At 36.7% G+C, this 22,264-nt stretch overlaps 1 protein-coding gene across 8 annotated transcripts in view; it reads right to left on the bottom strand.

Moving 5' to 3' along the window:
* The window catches only part of erc1b (ELKS/RAB6-interacting/CAST family member 1b), a 203,923-nt gene that overhangs the window by 47,120 nt on the left and 134,539 nt on the right, over positions 1-22,264 (bottom strand). For all 8 annotated transcript variants that reach the window (XM_059510812.1, XM_059510805.1, XM_059510806.1 and 5 more), the window contains one exon: positions 10,164-10,311. In XM_059510812.1, coding sequence (XP_059366795.1) covers positions 10,164-10,311 — 148 coding nt within the window. The remainder of the gene's footprint in view (positions 1-10,163; positions 10,312-22,264) is intronic.

Raw genomic sequence — 22,264 nt, 5'->3', positions numbered from 1 at the left:
AATAGTCAAGAAGAAAGAGTTTAGTGCTCTGTCATGGTCTTTTTTCAAACCATTAAAAGTAATTACTAAGTCTCAGAAGTCGTTAAAGAGGCCAAGACATCAAAAGCAAAGATAACACAAAAATACAGTCCCAGATCCCTGCATGAATAACAGTCGCTGAGATAAGCTCCTTGGACAAGCATGACAGAAAGGATTCTACAGAGCTCCCATGATTGAGAGCTGTAGTGCTTCCAGTTTTAAAGGCCTGGGATTAAAATCGAACAGAGCAGATAACTGGGAAATGGGAGGAAACAGAATGGTCTCTCTGTTCTGGGAGCCCAGAGGGAAGCAAACAGACTTCTTTGCTCAGTTAGAATTAGAAGGTTGGTGTTTGCCACGGCAAGAACAGCACTTTCTCTCTCTCTCGTGCCATATATAAAGTACACCAAGAAGAAATTGGTTTATATTTCCTTCAAATAATATAAAAGCTAGTTTATTACATTTAAAAATGTTTTAGATTTCTGTTATTTGACGAAAACATTTGCTGTGGAGGACACAAGCTACTTGTAAAAATATGAACCGAGAAATCATAATACTTAGCAATAAAAAAGTAAATTGCCTTGATGACTTTCTGTAAAACTGTTGCCTGAAAATACTGCAAATTAACAGGAACAGTGTTACAAATTATTTTTTCTACATTTTTGCTATTTGCTTTAGTGTGTGTGGTTTGAGCCAAAAAGGTAGATTTAATGTATAACGCTACTGTATTGATTATTATATTATATTATGATATTAATGTACACTGAAATAAAAAAATGAAGAAATCTTTTCCTATCAGAAATTGCAAATACATTTAAAAAATAATTACAAATAAACAGTAGAAAAACTGATACAGTCTTTTTAAATTTTATTTTATAAAAGCACTCCAATAATCATTGTATTCTGTTTTATTTGTTTATTTATTAATGTTTGGAAGAAAATTGTACTGACTTGCCTAAATAATTTAACTTTGCCATTGCTATAAAATTGCTAAAGTGGTTTTAACCATGTCGCTGTGCAGTCTTTGTGGTTTTTGTCGAATCTGCTAAATGTTTAAATCTGATAGATTTAAATAGATAGATAAAAAAGAAGCATAACTTGAGGTATCTTTTGTGCCTGTACAATACAACATACGCACCAAATTTTGATACTTAGGGTTAGAGGTTTGTTTAAATTACTAACTGTGAGCAATAGTAATAGTGATGCTAGGCTTAGCAAATACCACTAATCACACCAGAAAAACAATGAGAAAAGCTTTAGAAATGACCTTGATTTCAACAAAACAATTATGTGTAACTAGCTAGGAACTGAGGTAAGAGGCGAAGAATCCCGGGCCATCACAAAAGCCAGAAAAGGGAATAAAGGCAAGAGAGGACAGTCTCACACCCTCATTAGGAATCACTACCTAAACAGCACTTTCAGTGCAGTAGAAAAGAAAAGCTTTACCAACAGCAATTAGTGATGTTAAGGCAAAACCCTGTAATAATAACACCGCCAAAAGTCCTGCCAAAGGGGCACAGAAAGTCCTAAAAAAAATTAATTTGTCTGACCAAATAATAACAACATCGTAAAACATTCTCCACAATCGGAGATGCAGTGGAAAATCTCCATTTCCTCTCCTCCACAACGTCACACGTTGGACGAGCTGGACACCCACAGGCCTTACTCAGACAGCCATTTAGCGGCTTGTGTTTTGAGGTCTCATGTTCCGAAAACACAGCGACTCTTTTTTCCTAAACGAGCAGCGAGAGTTGCATCAGATCCAAGACAAATCCAGTGGATGGGGATGGGCCGTAACCCATGACCTCCATTTGCACGACCCCTTCGGTTCAAGCTCTGAGAGGCCTTCCACCAAATAAGATCCTGCGATGAATCGAACGCTTGTTGATGTTGTTTGTTTGTGAGCGTTTTTTCTGGATTTTTTCTCTCCATGTCATTGGCTGCAGTACGCTCTAATTTAAGCCCTGTGATTGTTTTGGCCACAGCGGGGACGTGGGGCGCCTAGAACTCAGCCTTTGCATCAAAACATCAGCATTTTGAACCCAATAAAGGTATGCTTTCAAAAACATGCACACAGTAGCCTTGGCAAGGACTTGCCGCTTTTGCCTTTTAAGTTTTCTTCATGGGTAGAAATAAAAAAACATTTTATTTCTTTGAGTGGTGCCCAAAACCACGGCCCTGCTGAGAAAGGCAGGCCCGGAGCCCTTTACTCAATTGGCATCTCGGACCTTCACGATGCCCGCCATCGGCCTGAAGCCATTCAAGGAAAGCGACTCTGGCCTCACGGAAGCACTGCAGCAGGTAACAAGAGAAAGACGTATCGACCCAAATCTACAGTTTGCGAGGGGATGGAATTACCAAAGCCATTCCAGGACTTGTGGGAACTAACACTAAAGCTCAATCTGCGGTTACAGAACTGCAACCAGACTTTTTAACACCATCCCAGAGGACCAGCAAACAGTAATTGGTCTGAATCACTCCGGGTCATCTCCTTAAGAAGCGGATGGGGTTAGTCATGAGATACATCGGTTACAAACGAACGAGAGACCAAAACTGCAACTCTATTCCTTGGAAAGCACAAAAGAGTAATGAAGCTTACCGAAATTGTCAAGCTAAATATCGTTTCCCTCGGTACTTCCTGATTTTCTAACATAGACACGCTCAGACACCCGGACAGATTGGACTCTGGAGGTCTGCGGAGGGAATGGGTGAGATAGGGACTAAAATACACATTCTCTTGATCAATGTATCTCTCTCTCTCTCTTCATCTGAAAGAGGCACCATGTCAGTTCAACCACACTCCATTACACACACACTCGATATCCTCATCTCCAAAGGGGAGGAGAGCAGGGTCACTGCAAACTCTCTCTCTCTCACACACACACACACACACACACACACACACACACACACGGGTGACTTACAATGGAAGTACACTGATGACTCAAACCCTAGCCTGTGTCTACAAGCAGGGATGTAAAAAGCATTAGAAGTGCAATACTAAATCAATACTAAAATAAAAAATATTTTTATTTATAGTGCCTATTCAAACGCTCACATGTGTAACCACATGAATAGTCAAATGCACTTCTCAGCTTCTCAGTCAAAATGCCAGTCTTGGTGAAATGCTAAGTCAATGGCAAACCTGTACAGTATTAACTATTTTCTAAGGGTGAAATATATATAGATATATGAGGAACATTTTCCACTATAACATATGTACATATTTGTAGATAAATATATTCATAGATTAAATTAAATAAATATATTTTAATTAATATTTTTAAAATAAAATGTTTTATAGGCAGCCTAAAATTGACTGAACCATTTTCATGGGTTCTGTATTCAATAATAATTCAGTAATTCAACATTCTCACTGTTCTCACAGCTTACTGTGCACTGCTCTTGCCTTTATCCATAATACTATGCATTTTTGCCTGAATAAAAGATAACTCATAATTGTGCTATTTATGCATAAATGCGATATCGCAGTAAACAAAAAATAAAATAACAAAATAGATTACACTATACAAATTGTCAGTGGGAAAAGGCATTAGTGCAGTTCCACCGTACAGCAATTTGTTTGTTGATGTACGGAATTTTTTTTCGGTAAAACTATGTTAGATAAATCTTATCTGATCTTAATAAATCATGATAAAGAAGAAATTTTAGGGTGACCCCATTTAAAAGTCATGGGCTTAAAAAAAGCATATCATTGGTTACTTAAAAAACCATCCTTTGATTTCCAATAGTGTATTATGTTGTATTTATATGGAAGGAAAATAAGTTGCCATATGGCTACACCGCACCATACAGGGTTAAAATTAGGAGTGTTGAGATTAATTGATGCATCGCTGCAACCCATAACTATGATTAGCACTCCCAGATAATTAAAGTGCTTTTTGTTCATCCCTTGTAATTGTATTTTACCCCTTTATTACTTTATATTTGCTTGTATGTTTTAAAAGCTATATTTACTTTTAATTCTTAACAATAAATAATGTTAATAACCAATTAATTAACAATTATTTTAAAAAGTAGCCTGCCTATATTATTTCATAAAATTGCACAAAATAAATTTTATATAATTGTGATGCATCGTGATATCGAATTGAATTAAATCGTTGACATAATAATCATAATTGGACTGAATCGTGGAACCAGTGCCGATTCACAACTCTAGTTAAAATACAGAAGTGCATCAAAATTGGTACCAAGAATCGTGCAGTTTCACTAATACTACTTACGACTACTGACTACCTAACATAGTCCAGTCCCACCACAACACTCATGCTGACATAAGAAACCCCACATACACACTCACACGCATGCATGTCCGCTGACATACAGTTAACAGGGGAAAAGGCAGGAAGTCTCTGCTGAGATCCATCAGGAGGCTGAGAATTATGATGGAGGAGGGGTTGGATATGGAGGCGGTGACCACGCGAACCATTCTACACCTCACCACAGCACACAGAGAGCTCACTGTGCATGAGGAGAGACTCTCGCAGCCGCTGAGGTGTCGTAAAGATTTCAAATTTGAGCAGCCAGATGATTAATGATCTGAATCATGCTCCACGATAATGGCGTGGATTAATGCAGCCTCTTCAGACCGTGCAGGGGCAAGGACGATAAATTTTATGACTTATCAACTATTTTCTGGACGCCTCGCGCAGGTGGGAGTTTTTCTGTGGGGTCGGAGCCAGGACTGCTTTTAGAAAGGCGAGGCTGGGTGTGGGGAGCTTAGATGGTCTGCGGTGGAGGTTTTGGTCTTCCTCCCACGCTGGCTGCTGTTCTTGTGCTAATAACACACAATATTTCACTATACTATGTATAGTGTGCACAGTATGCAAATGTCCTACTAAATTTGCAATATGTAGAGTATAGAACACTGTGCATGACCTCATATAATATTCCTAATTTGATGAATGAATCAGAAGTAATATCAGCCATAACTCTTAACATCTGGTTTTTTAATGATTATTTGATTGGACTGTGAAATAGGAAGACACAAAATTAAATTATGCATACAAAAATGACTTTTTATGTGCAATGTGATAACTAGATGCAACACACTATATTTAGGCAATGTTATGAGGTCATTTGTTAATGTTCTATCTATATAAATATATAGTTATATGCATATAGCTATGAATGTATATATTTATACATGTACATATATCATATACATAATATGTCTATATACACACACACTTATTGCTGCATATATATATATATATATATATATATATATATATATATATATATATATATATATATATATATATATATATATATAATGCAAAAAAGAACACACACACACAACTTTTCTCTTTCTATAAAAATAAAACTTGCATAAAATACTTGTTAAATACTATTTATTATTATTATTATTATTAATAAATACTTACAACTTAAAGCTTATTCTGAAAAAATTGGCTACGTGATTACAAGTTGAGACAAAACAAAAGTAAGAGAAAGAGATCATATAAAATAATATAATATTTTATGTTTTATTTTAAAAAATAAAATAAAATACTTGTTGAATAAATAATTCTACAGCTAATCAAATCAATCAATGAATCATACAGATAAGCCTGATTCACAGATTTAGTTAAATATGCTGAATATCAATATTTAAAACATATCTGAAATGTAAATACAAACTAAATGATTTGAGTGGAAATGTCAAATGGAACAATAACCCCCCCCACCCCCCATCCCTAACCCAGAACATACAATATCAGCCAAACATTCAGCCTCACTTGAATTTCATGATCATTAAAAAACAAAAATCTGCTTAATTTGGCTGGACAGAATTCAGCATAGTGCAAGGTTAGTTATTAATATTCCTAGTCTGTTTTTCCAGAGGAGCGAGTTTGTGTACATGTGCATATAGTGAAGAAGGAGTATATATGCCAGACCTTTTGACTGCAGTGTATAAGTTGTGATCTCTCCTTATCCAGCTCTCTTGAAGCAGCAGCGGTGGAAACCACCCTCCCTCCACAGCTAATTGACATTAATGAACCATGTGACGGCAGCAGGGAGCAGTTCTCACTCTGCCGTTTAATCTGCGGCCTGCAAATTTGTACAGGACAACTTTTAAAAACCTGCTCCTGTGCTCCACAGCGACACGCCGTTCCACTCTCTCAAGTCTGCTAATAAATCTTGGACAGCACATCAGAGCTGGGTGAGATGTCACGGCACGCAGTGGTGATTTATGGAAGGGGAAGAGATGTGATGGAGAGAACATTTCACTACACCGCCGCTTCAAAAGACGCTCCCCAGGCTTCGGTCCTATTTTTACACTGTCATCATCACAGAGGCTGACAGACACACAGACGGAGACCAGAAAGGAAAAAGAACAAAACGGAGGAAGAAAAGAACAAAGAGAGTTCATTTTCTCCCTGAAATACATCAGAAATATCTTGAAGAGTGATGCATCCCAAAACAAAAACAGATACGTGATGTCTCCTCTCGCCTCTCTCTTTGTTATTAAAAACTTCCCTGCTCATTTTCTCTCATCTTTCCTTTTTTGTGCAGTTTCATTCTAGTTCATTTCCTTCGCTTCAAATCTCTGGATCACAGGAACGGCTGTTGATTATGCAGCATTTTGTTAGACATCAAATAGTCCCATCTGCTCGTCGTCTAGAAAATATAATTTAAACATGATGACGGGCTTCATTTATCACACACCGAGTACATCCAAACCTGCTCTAGTGGAATAAAACAAGCGAGAAGCCACGTGATTGGCTGAAGTTTCTTAGGATAAAATGTGCACAAATTTTCATTTTCACTACTACAGTATATTACACTTCGTCCTAACCAGCAGGTTTTTTAAGGCCTTTTTCAAAGTCAGTCTGTCCTACTGCAAAATGCTAGACAAACTGACAAAACATAGCAGAGCAGATAATTGATATTTAATAAATGATATATATATATATAAATATTAAATAAGATATTTGATATTTAATATATAAAGAGAGACTAGAAAATGATAGATACCAACAATTTTAACATTCCCTATAGAATAGTATAATAAATTTATATACGGTTTCAGATAATAAGAAGAATCCTCATCATCTAGCTTATAATGCTACAGTGTCAAGCATTTCTGTAATATCTCATCATGAAATACAAGTAATAATGAAAAATGAATAATGCAAGTAACTTTTTAAATTTAAGTGACAAGTCAATGATTTTTTTTTTAACTAAAACAGTACATGTAATATGAACTATAGCTCTATATTTAATATGAAATAAAAATGTAAATATATAAACACAACTTCCTGTCGAATTTCTAATTATGTATATACTGTATGTTTCATAATAATAACAATATTAATAATAATAAATGTTTTTAATGCAACAGCATCAAGTATTTTAGTAACATATTATGAATTTTATTTTATAAAAAACAAAAAAATTCTAACGAACGCAGTCCATTAAATATGAACTATTCTTTAGAGACCACCAAAACACATTTTTTGGGAAGCCCTATATTAAAAATTAAGTGAAAATGTAAATATTCTTTCAAACTTCTAATCAGAGCTGTTTAGGAAAAAAAGTAGTATGGACGTGGTATATTTTGTTAAATGCAATTGATGTATCATTTGACACTATCACACTGCAGTTGATTATGGCATGGTGCAAGGCCACACTTTTGACACCATTTCTTTCTTTTTTTTTGACAAGACTTAACAAGTAAGACCAGGAATTTTCCCTCCTCCAAGCCATTATCAGCCCTGCATCTTTACGCACATCTGTCTGTTCAAAAACCAAAACCAAAATACTCCGTTTATGTACCACTATGTCACACTCATCCCCTGTCATTCAAACCCTGACCCTGATCCCCAACCCGTAATGATAGACAGCACTCGCCCTTCCCCTGGGCCACGTCAAACACCTTCGGGCTTGTTATGGCCATCCATTTCCCACAAAACAGAAATTGCAATCTTAATGATTATAAATGACAAATAATGCCAAACTACTGCTTGTAATGCTATGAATTAAGAGCGGAAAAACGTGTCCACGAGGGACAGGCGAACTGAGGCTCCTTAACCTTTCCAATGTTGGCTCCTAACTTTGACCCTGAAGTAAAGCTGCCCAAAAAGACCTGATTTAGGACCACCGCTTGCAACCTTTATTGCTGACCTCAACCATTAGTATGTCAGGAGAGCAACCGGCTTCTGACCGGCTCTTAACCAAATTCCCCCCCGCTGTGATTGACAGTGAGCAGGAGGGGGACGCGGCTGCCCTCCTGATCTCAGGGCTGCGGGTGAGAGCTGAGCCCCACAGCTATCTGCACTACTGACACCCATTTCCTGTGGAATGCTGCAGCTATGCAACGTGCTGATAGCCTGTCATTCAGAGAAACAGCCAGGGAGGGGTGTTTTCCAGTGAGCATGAATGGAGCTAAAGTGAGGATGTGCGTGTTGGTCCTCCAGCTCTGTTTGTTTTTCTGTGTCCGCTGGGTCTGGTACACATGCGTGTGGCCAGTTTGTATCGGAAACGAGACTGCGAAATACATGTGCATTTTAATTGGCGTATTAAACTCATCTGGGTGAATGGCAGCTACACTGCATTAAACTAAGTTTTAAAAGTACTATTTCAGTCTTTCAACTTAAATTTAAGTTTAATTGTGTGGCATGCTTTCAATTATGATGCACAATAATTTTGACTCATCTCTTAAGTAATTCAATTTCGTTGCATATCAAAAAAAAAAATTGGTTTAAAAATATTTTTTTACTCATAAATTGCTAGTAAATTTCATGGACAATTATAAAAAAGTAACAAATCAAGTTGAGTAGAATGACTGAAATGTGACCCTGGACCACAAAACCAGTCATGAATCACAGGTATATTTGTAGCAATAGCCAACAATACATTTGTATGGGTTCAAAATTATACATTTTTATTTTTATGCCAAAAATCTTTAGGATGTAAAAAACAAAAAAAGATCATGTTCAATTAAGATATTTTGTAACTTTCCAACCGCAAATATATCAAAACGTATTTTTTGATTAGTAATATGCATTGCTAAGGACTTCATTTTGACAACTTTTAAGGTGATTTTCTCAATATTTTAATTTCCAGATATAAATAGTTATATCTAGATGGCTAAATATTGTCCTATCCTAACAAACAATACATCAATGGAAAGCTTGTTTATTCGTTGACATAAAAATCTAAATTTAAAAAAAAATTATCCTTATGACTGATTTTGTGGTCCACGGTCACGAATAATATTTTCTTACAAAATGCCATCCAATAATCACTTTTTTATTTATTCACTCTACTATTTTTTTTTCTATTTTTTTTTTAACAGTGACATTATTTGTGAAATAATTTCTGAGTGAAAACTGTATCTACACCAGTGGAGTCTGTGTGTGTTTAAACTAGTGTGCATGTATTCGCAGGTGGTTTGTGGGAACCTGGAGGAGGAGTCAAATAATCCTAAAATTGCCCTTCTTGATGGGTCTGCGGCCAGACATCTGTAGCCTGTTTGCATCTCCAAACTCTGGGATCTCGTTCCCAACATGTCTCCTCCAGAACTTGTTCTTTATTTTCTCCCTGAACTGCTGAACAGAACAACAACAGCAAGGTCACCTGGTTACCGATACTATGAACACACCATCAGGATATCCTGCGTGATCTTATGTTTCTGCGCAATCATACCCCTCTTAAGAGAATATTGCGGGTTATTGTCAACTTTAACTTCTATGGACAGCATCTGTGGCATGCTTTCAATTATGACGCACAATAATTTTGACTCGTCTCTTAAGTCTGTAAAAACAAACGCAAAGTGTTTTTACAGTAAAACACAATGAGAGCCTGGAGGGAAAGAGAGTCGTGGAGTTCAAAAACAGAAAAGCCAGGCTCCTATTTGGGTTAAAACACAATTCGTTAGTGAAACAAAAATGTTTGTTACTTGAGCAATAAAGTCTAAATTGTCCCTTTGAGGTGGGACTATTTTTTTTTTTAGGCTGACGATTGTCTGGTTAAGTTTCACCAATGTAATTCCTGTGGTTGAGGCTGCAGAACTAAACTAGGAGAACTGAGGTCTGTGTTCATTTAAGAGTATGGTTTTGCCTCGTGCCTTGGTCTGGGATGTCGACGTCGTCCAGCCTGTTGGATATTCTCACCTGCTGTTTGAGCTGATGTACCAGTCGGTCTTTCTCCCTCTTCAGCAAAGCCACCTCATCTTGAGTCTTCTTCTTCTTTGAGGACGACAGCTCTAGAAGAGCGATGTTGGCATCCTTCTCACTGATGGCTGCCAATAGCGCCTCCTGCCTTTTTGGAGGAGAAAACACACACACACAATTAGTATTTGTACAGCTTTGGACAATGCTTTTTACAGATACATCCTATTCATAAATACAGCTTTAGTTCTTCATGACAATCCCTAGATCTGTGGTACTCAAACAGATGAAACTCGATATAATGCTAGGGTGTTTACCAGGTGAACTGTGTTTTTTTAGCATGCAAATGGTGTGGGAAGTCTAGAGATTTAGTAAAATGTTTTAATGTGTTTGAAAAAAGTATTTTTGCTCACCAAGGCTGCATTTATTTAATCATAAAATTGTGTAAAAAAAAAAAAAAGTCATATCCAGTCTTCAGCGTCACACTGTCCTTCAGAAATCATTCTAATTGAAAATGCTTTTCTGATGCTCAAGAAGTATTTTTGTCAGTGTTAAAAACTGTTGTGCTCCTTGATAGGTTTGTGGAAACAATGATATATTTTTTTCAGGATTCTTTGATATCCACATTTTCAGAAGAGTAGCATTTGTTCAAAATAACATCTTTGTGACATTCTAAACTTATAACCCCACTGACCTAAACTTTTGAATTGTAGTATATAAATGATATAATAGTGATAGCAAGCACCACAAATAATGAATTCAGGCCATCAATCAAGTGCAGCTGGTTCAGGAAGTGAGTCCTGTTAGGTCAAATCTTCGGTAATGGACTGAAAGTGAGGATGAATATCTCATACAAGCAGCTGAGAGAGTCAAAGCCTCCTGTGTATTGACAAATACAGGCAGCGGACTGGAGAATATCTTAGGGTTAGCGTTAGCCACGTGTGTTAGAGTGTCAGTGGTGAAGTGTGTGTCAAAGAACATCCTCCCTGTGGCTCTCTTTCTTTTCCTCCCTATGACCTCTAATATTCAGAAACTCACTGGATCTGTTCCAAAACCCAGTGAGCTGCCTAAAGTCTTCTTAGATGGTTACCTTCTATGGTAGCATGCTAACTGAAACAGAACCTCATTAGGGATTTATCTGGAAATCTCTATGTAGGTCACAAAATAAAAATAGAATTTCTAACATGAAGTGCACAAGTTAACAATTTAACTTCTTTCCTGATAATTTTCATGAATGAATGGATTTTAAGTATATTTAAAATTGATAATATACTATGCATGCCAACTGCCTACATATTTTTGCTAAAATGTGTTCTATGCAAGCATTCTCTTATACAAACTGCCCAAGTAGCCAATCACACAATTACTGTCAACTACAACTTATATTATAATAAAATATATTGTATATATTATTAACTATAGTAAACATAATATTTTTGCATATTATATTAAAACATAGTGTGATAGTAATAAGTTGCAGTGGCCATTGCGGCTAAAGCGATCTCACTTTGTCTGCCATGCTGTTCACAATGCATTCTGGGATTGTCCTCTTTGTAAAAGAGGCATGTGACATGAATTTGGCTAGTATAATTGCATCAGAAGCCTTAAAATGCAGCACATTTGTTTATAAAATCACGCCTCTGTTCTTCCAACTGAAAGGGTGCAATTTTCTATTTTCATCTTGGGCTTACTGGGAATTTGCTTTTTCTCTTATCAGATTCTCAATCGCTGACAAAGCCTCTCTTTTTCGTCGTGCTCTCTTCGGTTCCTTGGAGGAACTGGCTGACCTGATTCTATCCAGAATGACATCACAGCTGTAGAAAGAAGCCTGTGTACCTGACAGTAGTGCACATATGCGCGCACGCACACACACACACACACGTTGCAATGCCAATGGGCTGACATACAACTCTTAATTCTGTCATTTTGACCATCAAAATCAATGGAGATGTGATGTATCCCACAAACACACGGGCCACCCAGGTCTGTAAAAACCACCTCGTCCTGGCGCAAACTAATAAAATGAAAGCTGGTGATGTTCCAGGAGGCTTCTGAGCACGAGCATGTCCTGTCAGAGAGGCCTTTTAATACACTGACCTTCTGACTAGCCGTGCTCATTATGGTTGGGTTCAGACCACAGGCAGCAACTGCCCCTGAGGTGAGTCAGTTTACTTTGGGCAAAAAGGAACTTCCCCTTCAGCTCCATAACCTCCCTGCCTGATCCCGATGAGCCCTAGTGTATCTGCCCAGCCAAAATTCATGAGAACGGCACTAGCTAAAAATAAAAATCAATGCAAAAGATGAGGTAAAAACAGAAGCCCAAGGAGGGCAGCATTAGGAGAGGCAAATAACAGGAAGTGGAGGGATGTGTGCTGGGATATGGAGGATAAGGAGTCTGAAATGATGGATGAGAATGCGCACACGTCCATGTAAACACACACTCACGAATATGATATTTAGGTCATGATAACATACAGCTTTCTCCCACATTTCCCAACCACATGAAATGAGGGAGAGATAGGTGCCGGTCTTAAGTAGAAGAGAAGGCCGAATCAGAATGGTTCCATGTCTCAAATTTTCCCGGCGCATGTGTCTCCTCAGATTAATATTTTAACAAGAATGGGATTTTTCCTCTGTGATCTAATCTTACCCATACACTGGGTATGTTGATATCACAGATGGCCACAGGGAAAGAAGAGGCCTGGGTCACAGGAAAGTGATGACTATAGTCGTGACCCACTTCCTCCGTCTCTAAAACTCCTGATTTTAGAGGAGGAATATGAAGGAATAAATACACTACCATTTCAAAGGTTTAAGTTCTGTATTATGTATTAAAAATTGAGTCAAAATATATGAAGTTAAATTGAAAACTGTCATGTCAAATTACGATATTTCACACAATTTTTTTTACTGTTTTTACTGTATTTTGATCAAATAAATGCATCCTTGGTGGCCATAAGTGTCTTCTTCAAAAGCATAATACATTGACTATTTGGTTGCAAACTTGCGAGAAAGAATTGCTAAAAAAAACCCTTAGAATTTAAAAACCGACTATATTCCCAATTATTTGTGTGCTCTGTTGTTTCATTCTATTGTATTGCTAATTTAGCAAACATGCTAACACCAGAAACTATCCGCTTGTTAAGTATGACGTCATTCGTCTCTGTTTCCCGGTCCTAATTCTCACATAAGGCTCGTAAATGGCTGTTGAGATTCTCAATTAAAACGAGTAGACACTTGGACCCAGAAACGTATTCCTTAAGTTATGACTTAACAAGGTGATTGGAATCAATAGTTGAGTTAAATCTCCTACAAAGCTTTATTTGTGTGGTACATAGATTTGCTGACTATGTAGAGTGCACCAAATATGCCACTTTAATTTGGGTTAAGATGCTACCTTAGTAGGCGACCTCCTATATAGGCAGTAGACAACAAGGCAGAGCTTGTGTTCCTGTACTAAAAGAAGACAAAGCCTCTTATCAGTAGCACAGGGACACAATGGGCCCCCACTAATTTTTTCTGAGAGAGATAGGAAAGAGTTCGTATTGATCACTAAAAGGTCAAGTGGCCAATCACCTCCTCCCATGACAAAGTCAATCGGAGGGGAAGCGGCCCATCAATCAACACATCTCATCACCACCCTCAACACGCAATTTCCTCTCTCTGCACTCTGCATTCCTTTAAGCCTCTTGCTTTCTTCTTAGGAGTCCTCGAGCAGGCCTAAAAATATGCATCCTCCTCTGTTCTCTATTGGTTTTGTTTCTATGGGTGTGTACGCCAGTGGAAAGATAATGAATAGCCGAGTGGGTGGGGAGATTTATGGTAGCTCTTGACGGGATGCACTGTGCCGGTTAAGCCACCGGAGAGGGGAACACCGCACAGAACGCCAGGAATGACCGGGTTGGCGGGTCCTAAACGTGACTTATCAAAGTCATTCCTACTGTATGACGACAGCCGGACGAAAATGATGGCAAAATGAGGGAGGAATGTTAAACGAATGCAGATCTGAGGTCAAGCTACTTTCAGCGCTTAAATTTTTTAATGGTTGCCTCAACCGTGACCACTCTGGAAGAGAGATAAGCTTCTTGGAAACACAAACGAGGAGAAATGTGAAGCAAAGTTTGGACAAAATAGCGTGATGACAGATGGATGAATGGATAGAGAAAAAAGTGGATATTTCAAAATATTACAATATTTTATCTTCATTTTAACTTTAGAGCAAGTCTGTGTGAAGAATATAATTGATATAATACAGCATCGCTACACAGCAAAACCTCCAGTGTTGAAATCCCAGTGTTAAGGACTTTCAGAGTAAAGAGTATTCACGGAGTTACAGTTCATTTTAATGACGTGTTTGTAAATAAAGATCAGCGCAGACAAAGGCTGCAGACAGCACACCTTGTTTGTTATCTTTATTTTATAAGTGCACAAAGTTTTGTTCTTATTATGTCTGTATCCAAAAAAAAGTAGACCCTTTACAGATTCGATTGATGTATTGCTCTTATCTGTACGATTAAAACTGAAAGTGTAATTTAAGTTCTTTTTGGGGTTATCAGGAGAAAATGACTCAAAACGCATATCCGCGTTAATCGACTTCAAAGGGTTAAAGTTGTGGTGTTGAATTTCAAACGATTAACACTAGCTGGTGTAAACAGCCCCCTCTTGCGGTGTAAAAACGGAGCGTAACCGTTATTAACACTGTTGAGTGTTATTAGACACATCCGGGACATTTTCTCGTGTGCGAGCCGGACCTGAAATATTTTTCAAAGACGGCATTTTCTTTGCTCGAAATGCGAAGTGCAAAAGGAAGTAAAACAGCGATATAAAGTGTTTAGTCTTACTTACAAATATGTTTTGTAATATCATATCGTTTTATAACGATATTTATGTGCTGTATGCGCCTAAACGTTTCTCAGAGACATTTCCTTTCACTTGCGAAGCGGAACAGATGAGGACTTTTTTCAAAACGGGGAAAATCCAAAAGTAAGTGTATTTATCTCATTTAAAATATGTATTTTATAGCATCACATAGATTTAAGGTGATATTTATGTGGTGTACACTCCTAAACCTTTTCTCAGAGCGATATTTCCTTTCACCTGCGATGCAAAGTAGACAGGGAAGGGAAGTTGGTTTTAACAAGGAAAACACAGACAGTTAAGTGTTTTACCTCATTTACGATATGTATTTTATAAGCTAATATTTCTATACGACGATATTTATTTGCTGCGCACACCTGAACAAGCCTAACTTTTAAACGTTACCTAATTTAAAATGTTTTATATTATCATGTTATTTATAGTGATATGTAACGTATCTGCTGTAACGTTACACTCCTAAACTTTTTCTCAGAGATATTTTCTTTCACTCGCGATGCTCTGGAGCAGATGGGGAAATTGGTCTTAACAAGGAAAACACCAAAGTAAGTGTTTTATTTATTTTACGATATGTGTTTTATAAAATAATATCACTTTATGACGACAGTTATATGCTGTGCGTGCCAAAACGATCCGAAACATTTTCACAGATGAAATCTGAAACTGAAGGGAAACGCCAGAAGTGTTTTTAACATTACCTCATTCATTATACAGTATGTAATACGTCATAATGTCAAATCAAACCACTGCAAAACTGCTCAAATATAAATGGCAATATAAGTAAATTGTTCTTGTGTGTTTCGTGACCAATTTTTGTGATTTCATTAAGCATGAATTGAGTTTTCATGTTGTGGATTTCATGTTGGATTTGAGTGCAGTTTTCCTTGAATTAATTTGAAAATAACACTTTTTCAGTAAACTCAAACTCTCTTCATCATTCAAAGTGATTTTGTGCCACAACAAGTCTTGGAGTATGGCACATGAGTTGCAGTTAACTACTTTAGACACTTTATTATGATATTATCATTAAACATTACATTATGTTTTGTATTTAGCAAAAGGGAGTTGTATGGGTTTGATATTAAATTTTAAGGAAACTTTTTTTTTAATATTGTTACAAATGGTTCATGCTGGCTTAACAGAAAAATCTAAAGGAGATGATGTGCTTGAAGAGTATGAAGCCACCAATACGAGTAAGCCACAATTGCATATTTTAAGATTATCATGTTTGTCATGTTTATTTTTTCTACAATAATAATAATAATAAATACGTAGTCTGATCTCTTTTTTAGAAAAATCGACTGTAAGCTATATATATATATATATATATATATATATATATATATATATATATATATATATATATACACACACACACGTTTGGACCGTCATTTATTTATGTGCTGTCCCATTTATAAGCATTCATTTTAATAGGAGTTGTCCAACCTCAACGCAGGGAGGTCAGTATGCACTTGGAATTGTGACTTTGTCTCCGTCGTTAGAAGACCCATTTTCTAGTAAGACTGAGTTTCTTTTTACAAAATACATTTAAAGTGAATTAAAATTATTTTCCTTAAAGGGATAGTTCACCCAAAAATACAAGTTAAAGGGTTCGTTCATCCAACAATTAAAATTAGCCTGTGATTTATTCACCCTTAAGGCAACCTAGGTGTATATGACTTTCTTCTTTCAGATGAATCCAATCTGAGTTTTATTAAAAATGATCCTGGCACTTCCGAGATTTATAATGGCAGTGGGTGGGAGTTTCTGTTCAAAAGTCCAAAAGAAGTACAATAAAATGTATCCATCCCTAATGACGTGACATGACATTCAGCCAAGTATGGTGTCCCAAACTCAGAATTCGTGCTCTGCATTTAACCCATCCAAAGTGCACACACTGTGAACACACACCCGGAGCAGTGGGCATCATTTACGCTGCGGCGCCCAGGGAGCAGTTGGGGATACGGTGCCTTGCTCAAGGGCACCTCAGTCGTGGTATTGAGGTAGTAATAAACGGTGCCTCACACGGCTACGGGGGGTGAATAAAGGCCTCATGTAGCGAATCAATGTGTTTTTGTTTTTCTCCCTCCTCTGCTCTTCAGTGTTCGTCACTTCTCACCATGCATGTGCTTCGTCGACATCCTTACGTCATCTGCCCAGAAGGGCTTCTGCGTACAACACTTAGTGCAAGCTAGAGAAACATTCTATTATGGAAGGATGCACCTTATTTCACTTCTTTTGGACTGTTCAACAGAAACACCCACCCACTGCAATTATAAAGCTTGGAAGAGCCAGGACATTTTTTTTATAAAACTCTGTCTGGATTGGTCCCATGTATTTCTTCTGTAGATTTTTCAAAAAATAACGTTTTGTGTTCCTCAGAAGACAGAAGGTCATACAGGTTTGGAACCACATGGGGATAAACACATGACAGAATCTTCAGTTTTGGGGGAACTATTGTTGTATTGCAATTCATACTTGTATTTGACATTTCACCTGATAATAGTTTTGATAAATGGATTTGAAAATATTTTGTATTTTTTTGTGTGTGTTTTTATTTATTATTATTATTGTTGTTGTTTTTAAATTTTATGGGGGAAGGTGTATGATTCTGTAAATAGGAGTGGATCTTGCTTGGCTGAAAACTGCTGAGAAACGCATCTTGTCGTGCTGAAAAAAAAAGAAGTTTAGAGAAGACTAAAAGACTATTCTCTCCAAGGAGGTCCAAACACCATCACTTTGATTAGTGAGCATTAACATGTATTCTGCATTAATGGTAATGAATGGAATGCTGTTGTTTAACCTGATAAAATGTCAGCAATATAAATCTTATGACATTAAGAGTACATATAGACCAAATAAGAATGTTTTTTGTGTCTTTGTTTTGACATTAGGATGTTTAATTGTTTTAAGACCATGTTCTTTCCTTTTTTTTTTTTTTGGAATTGTTTTGAATTGAAACATTCAAAATGAAGACATTTTGGTGCAGGAAAAAAATTACAATGTTTTAATAAAATAAATATAATTTAAACATTTTATTGTTTTATATATATATATATATATATATATATATATATATAGTCACCTGAACAATGGGGGAGTGTTGACCAGTTAATCCATGAGTGTTAACTTTTCATCATCCATTCTGGTGTTAATATTTTGCACCTTAAGAGTTTGTTGGTTAACACTGTCAGAGTGTTAATAATGTTAACTCTTTCAAAAGTGTTAATTTAACACTTTACCAGTGATTCCCATATATACTATGGGTAAGTGTTAATTTTAACTCTGAGGGAATTAATTCCACTCTTTAAAATTTGCTGTGTAGGTCTCAAATGAAGGATAGATGGTTAGAGTTATATATGAATGGATGGATGGAGAGAGATATAGATGGAAAAAAAACTTAGATAAAAATAGATAGAGAAATGCATGCATGCAGAGATACGTGAATTGACAAATGAATGGAGGGATATAACAATAGATGGATACAGATAAAGATAAATGGATGTAAAAGATGTGGATGGATGGATGGGTGGACAGACAGATGGATAAAAAGAAATTAAGTGGATGGATGAATCAATAGATGGATGGGTGGACAGAAATATAGGTGGATAGACTGATGGCCAGATATAGATATATATATATATATCTATATATATATATATATATATCGATATATATATATATATATCTATATATATATATATATATATCGATATATATATACACACACACATATATATGGATGGAGATATACATGATGGATGGATGGATAGAAATGAAAGTGGATGGATTGATTGAAAGATATGTCTGGATGCATATAGAAATACATGACGGACGGACGGACGGACAGAAATTTAGGTGGTTGGACTGATGGATGGGAAGACATATGAATGATAGATGGAGATATGTAATGGATGGATAGAAAGATATATGATGGCTGGCTGGATGGTTAGATAGAAATTTTGGTGGATGGACTGATGGATAGAAAGACATGTGAATGGATGGATGGAGATACACATAATGGATGGATGGATGGATGGAGATATACATAATGGCTGGATAGATGGACTGTTGGATGGAAAAATATTTGAATAGATGGATGGAGATATACATGATGGATGGATGGCCAGAAAGAACTATATGTATAGATGGATGGATGGGGAGATATATGAATGGATGGAGAAAATGATGGATGAATGGATGGATGATGGAAAGAGAGATGAATGGATGGAAGAATGGAGAGATATAGGATACATGGATGGATGGATAGATGCATGGAAAGATACATGAATAGATGGATGAATGGTTAGATTGATTGAGAAATTACTGTAATATATAAGTGGATGGATGGATGGATGGATGAATATAAAGTTATGTTGATGGATTGATGGCCAGAGAGACATGCACAGTGTAGGAAGGTGGACGGATGGATAGATGGGAGAAATAGATTGATTAAAAGACAGATGGAAGTTTTATTTATCACTTCTTTTGGCATAAACAACAACAATCTTAAGACCAAACCTAAAATCACAGAGCTGCATTTACAGCAGACATAACATTATCATCACTAGGACTTTTTTTCCATTTTTACAGACTCATATCTATGCAATATCTAAGCTGTAATATAAACGTCTATTCCTTTAACACTTCAGTATTTGTAGGCTGCTGATTTGAAGGAGAGGAATTCAGAGGACACCATTAGCAGGGAGGGAAGAGTTCAGAGAACGTTATCAGCCAAATCCATCAGTACTAAGTCCTACCTGATACTGCCTGATCTAGCACATAAAAATAAAATACAGGCCAGCCGCGTTAAACAAACTGAGTGTTGGAGGAGCCCCAGCACATTAAAAAAATAAAAATAACCCTAACTCTCCATCACTCCCTGGCCCTAAGCCACAGCCCAGCTTTCTAGGCCCTTTTTCCAGGGATGTGTGTGTGTGTGTGTGTGTGATGTGGGAGAGAGAGAGAAATATGGTGTCAGTTCTGCGTTCGGTGCATGTGTGTATCAAGGAGGAGATGTGAGGAGAAATATGTTGAAAGTTCACCATTCATTGCCACCCCAGGCCACAGAGGACCTTCGGTGGCTGCTTTTACTGGCCTAAAAAAAAGAGACACACATCCGCTGCTCTTGGAGTTGGTACTGGAACACTTGTCATACTGGAGAGTTATAGGACGCCTGTGCTGAACATCCTCTCTGGATGGGCACTGTGAAACATTACAGAAAAATCTACAACCTTGCACCTTTAAAGCTAATATTGACTCACCAAAAGCTATAAATTCCGGTGTGTAAGCAATCTGAAAATATGGGTTTTGTACTTCCTGAACACAGTAATAGCTGTATTAATCTTGTATTATACAGAATAGCAGCTCTTGAGTGACTGCATGCGGATCCACAAGAGAGACAGAACTGGAACAAACGAGACACCTGGAAACACATGCTGAATCATATCTGGCACGAGGGCTTCCTAGACACCAAATGTGAATTTAAAAGCCTGCTGTCAGAGTCAAGAGCATCGGGGAAAAAGCTTGTGTGTGTTAGGAGGAGTGTAATATAAGAGATCTTTTAAATGAGCATCTTTATCGCTGATATGTGGTTTTGTGTGGAATGTTAATGAGAAATTCTCTCTTTTACACTGGTGGGTGCCAAAAAAGAACAAGAGGAGGTGGGTTGCATAGATTTTATTTATTACTACCAATCAAATAATATTTTTCAAATGATAAAATATAATACTGAAATAAAGTCAGAGAGCACTACTGAAAATCTGTCAATCTAAAAAAATAATAATAATATTATTCATAAACCATTTAGAACAAATAAAGCATTATATACTCATATATTTTAATAATAACAATAAAATGTAAAAATGCAAAATATTTTTTTTTTACTAGAGGCTCAGATTTCTGGACTGCACTATAAATGCTATAAAAATAGTAATAAAATCAACCTGCCTGAGTTATAATGTATATTTTATCAATTCACAGTCCAGCATCTAGGGAAGGAAAAATAAAACTCTTCTGCTAATTTGCAAAAAATGCCTAATATATTCCTAATCTGATGTTGTTGAGTTGAAAAATATCAGTAAAAACTGTATTATCACATTCAGGTTTTCCACAAAATAATAATGAAGATCTTTCAAATTACAGTATATACACTCTCAGAAATAAACATACAAAAGCTGTCACTAGCTATTGGTACCTTTTAAAAAGGTGCATATTTTGACCTAAAGTTTCCATTTTGGTACCTTAAAGGTACATATTAGTACTTAAAGTGTATATATTACCTAATATCTCCCCAGCAACAATTTTTTTCTTTTTATACGTCTTCATGGGAGTTTTTCTGGTTACTTAAGGATAATACAAGACTTCTTCACCATACAAATGGTTGTAAAAAGCAAACATGCTACAAAATGCATCATATTTTGTGAGAAAGTGAGATGTGCTTAAGTGAAAAAGGCATTGTTTTTGCAGTCAGCACCCCTAAGAAACAAGCATTGGATTTCAATCAGCAAATATGATCCAAAGCGATTTTATAAATAAAAAAATGACCAAATAATGAGAAAAAAGAATATGTGGAAATGAGACCCATATATACACACACACACACACACGCTGACCCCTTCTCTTCAATAGCACTCCTGCTCTTATCAGCGGCTCTGAAGGCTGACAGGCCGAGCTTAATTAATGCTGATAGCAGCACAGCGAAAGGGTGGCCAGCACATCCCTGAACCAAACACCACAAACACACCGCTCTCCCCTGCCTATCTCCTCTGGGAACATACACACGCCTGGACTGACAGCACCCAGCCATCTGGATCACATCAGCTTGAGAGAGAGAGAGCGCAAGCACAGTAATCTCTAAACCCTAAGAGGAGAACGTAACTCTTGCTGAACTTTGCGCAGGGTTGATGTCGAGTTTACGGAATTTACCATCATGGTCTATAAATTTCAGATTTCATAAACATTTTCTTAAAGATCCTATGGAATCAAAATTATAGTTTAGTGGCTTTTAGTCTGTGTGTGTTAGCTTTGAGGACATATGTATGTTTGTGGATTCCTAAAGTTGACATGAACACATTTAAGCAGATATATGCATTTAACAGTAAAAATGGGCCAAATAATACACAATTCGTATTGCACTACACAGATTATTGTTGAATCAGATTCTCTCTAGTCAAGCAAGTAACGAAGCAATGTTCATGGCTGTGACATAACTAAACCTATTGAGAAAA

Source organism: Carassius carassius, chromosome 26 (assembly GCF_963082965.1).
Source record: "Carassius carassius chromosome 26, fCarCar2.1, whole genome shotgun sequence".
Taxonomy (NCBI): domain Eukaryota; kingdom Metazoa; phylum Chordata; class Actinopteri; order Cypriniformes; family Cyprinidae; genus Carassius; species Carassius carassius.
The sequence above is the reverse complement of the archived record's forward strand: the minus strand, read 5'-3'. Positions and strand labels throughout refer to the sequence as shown.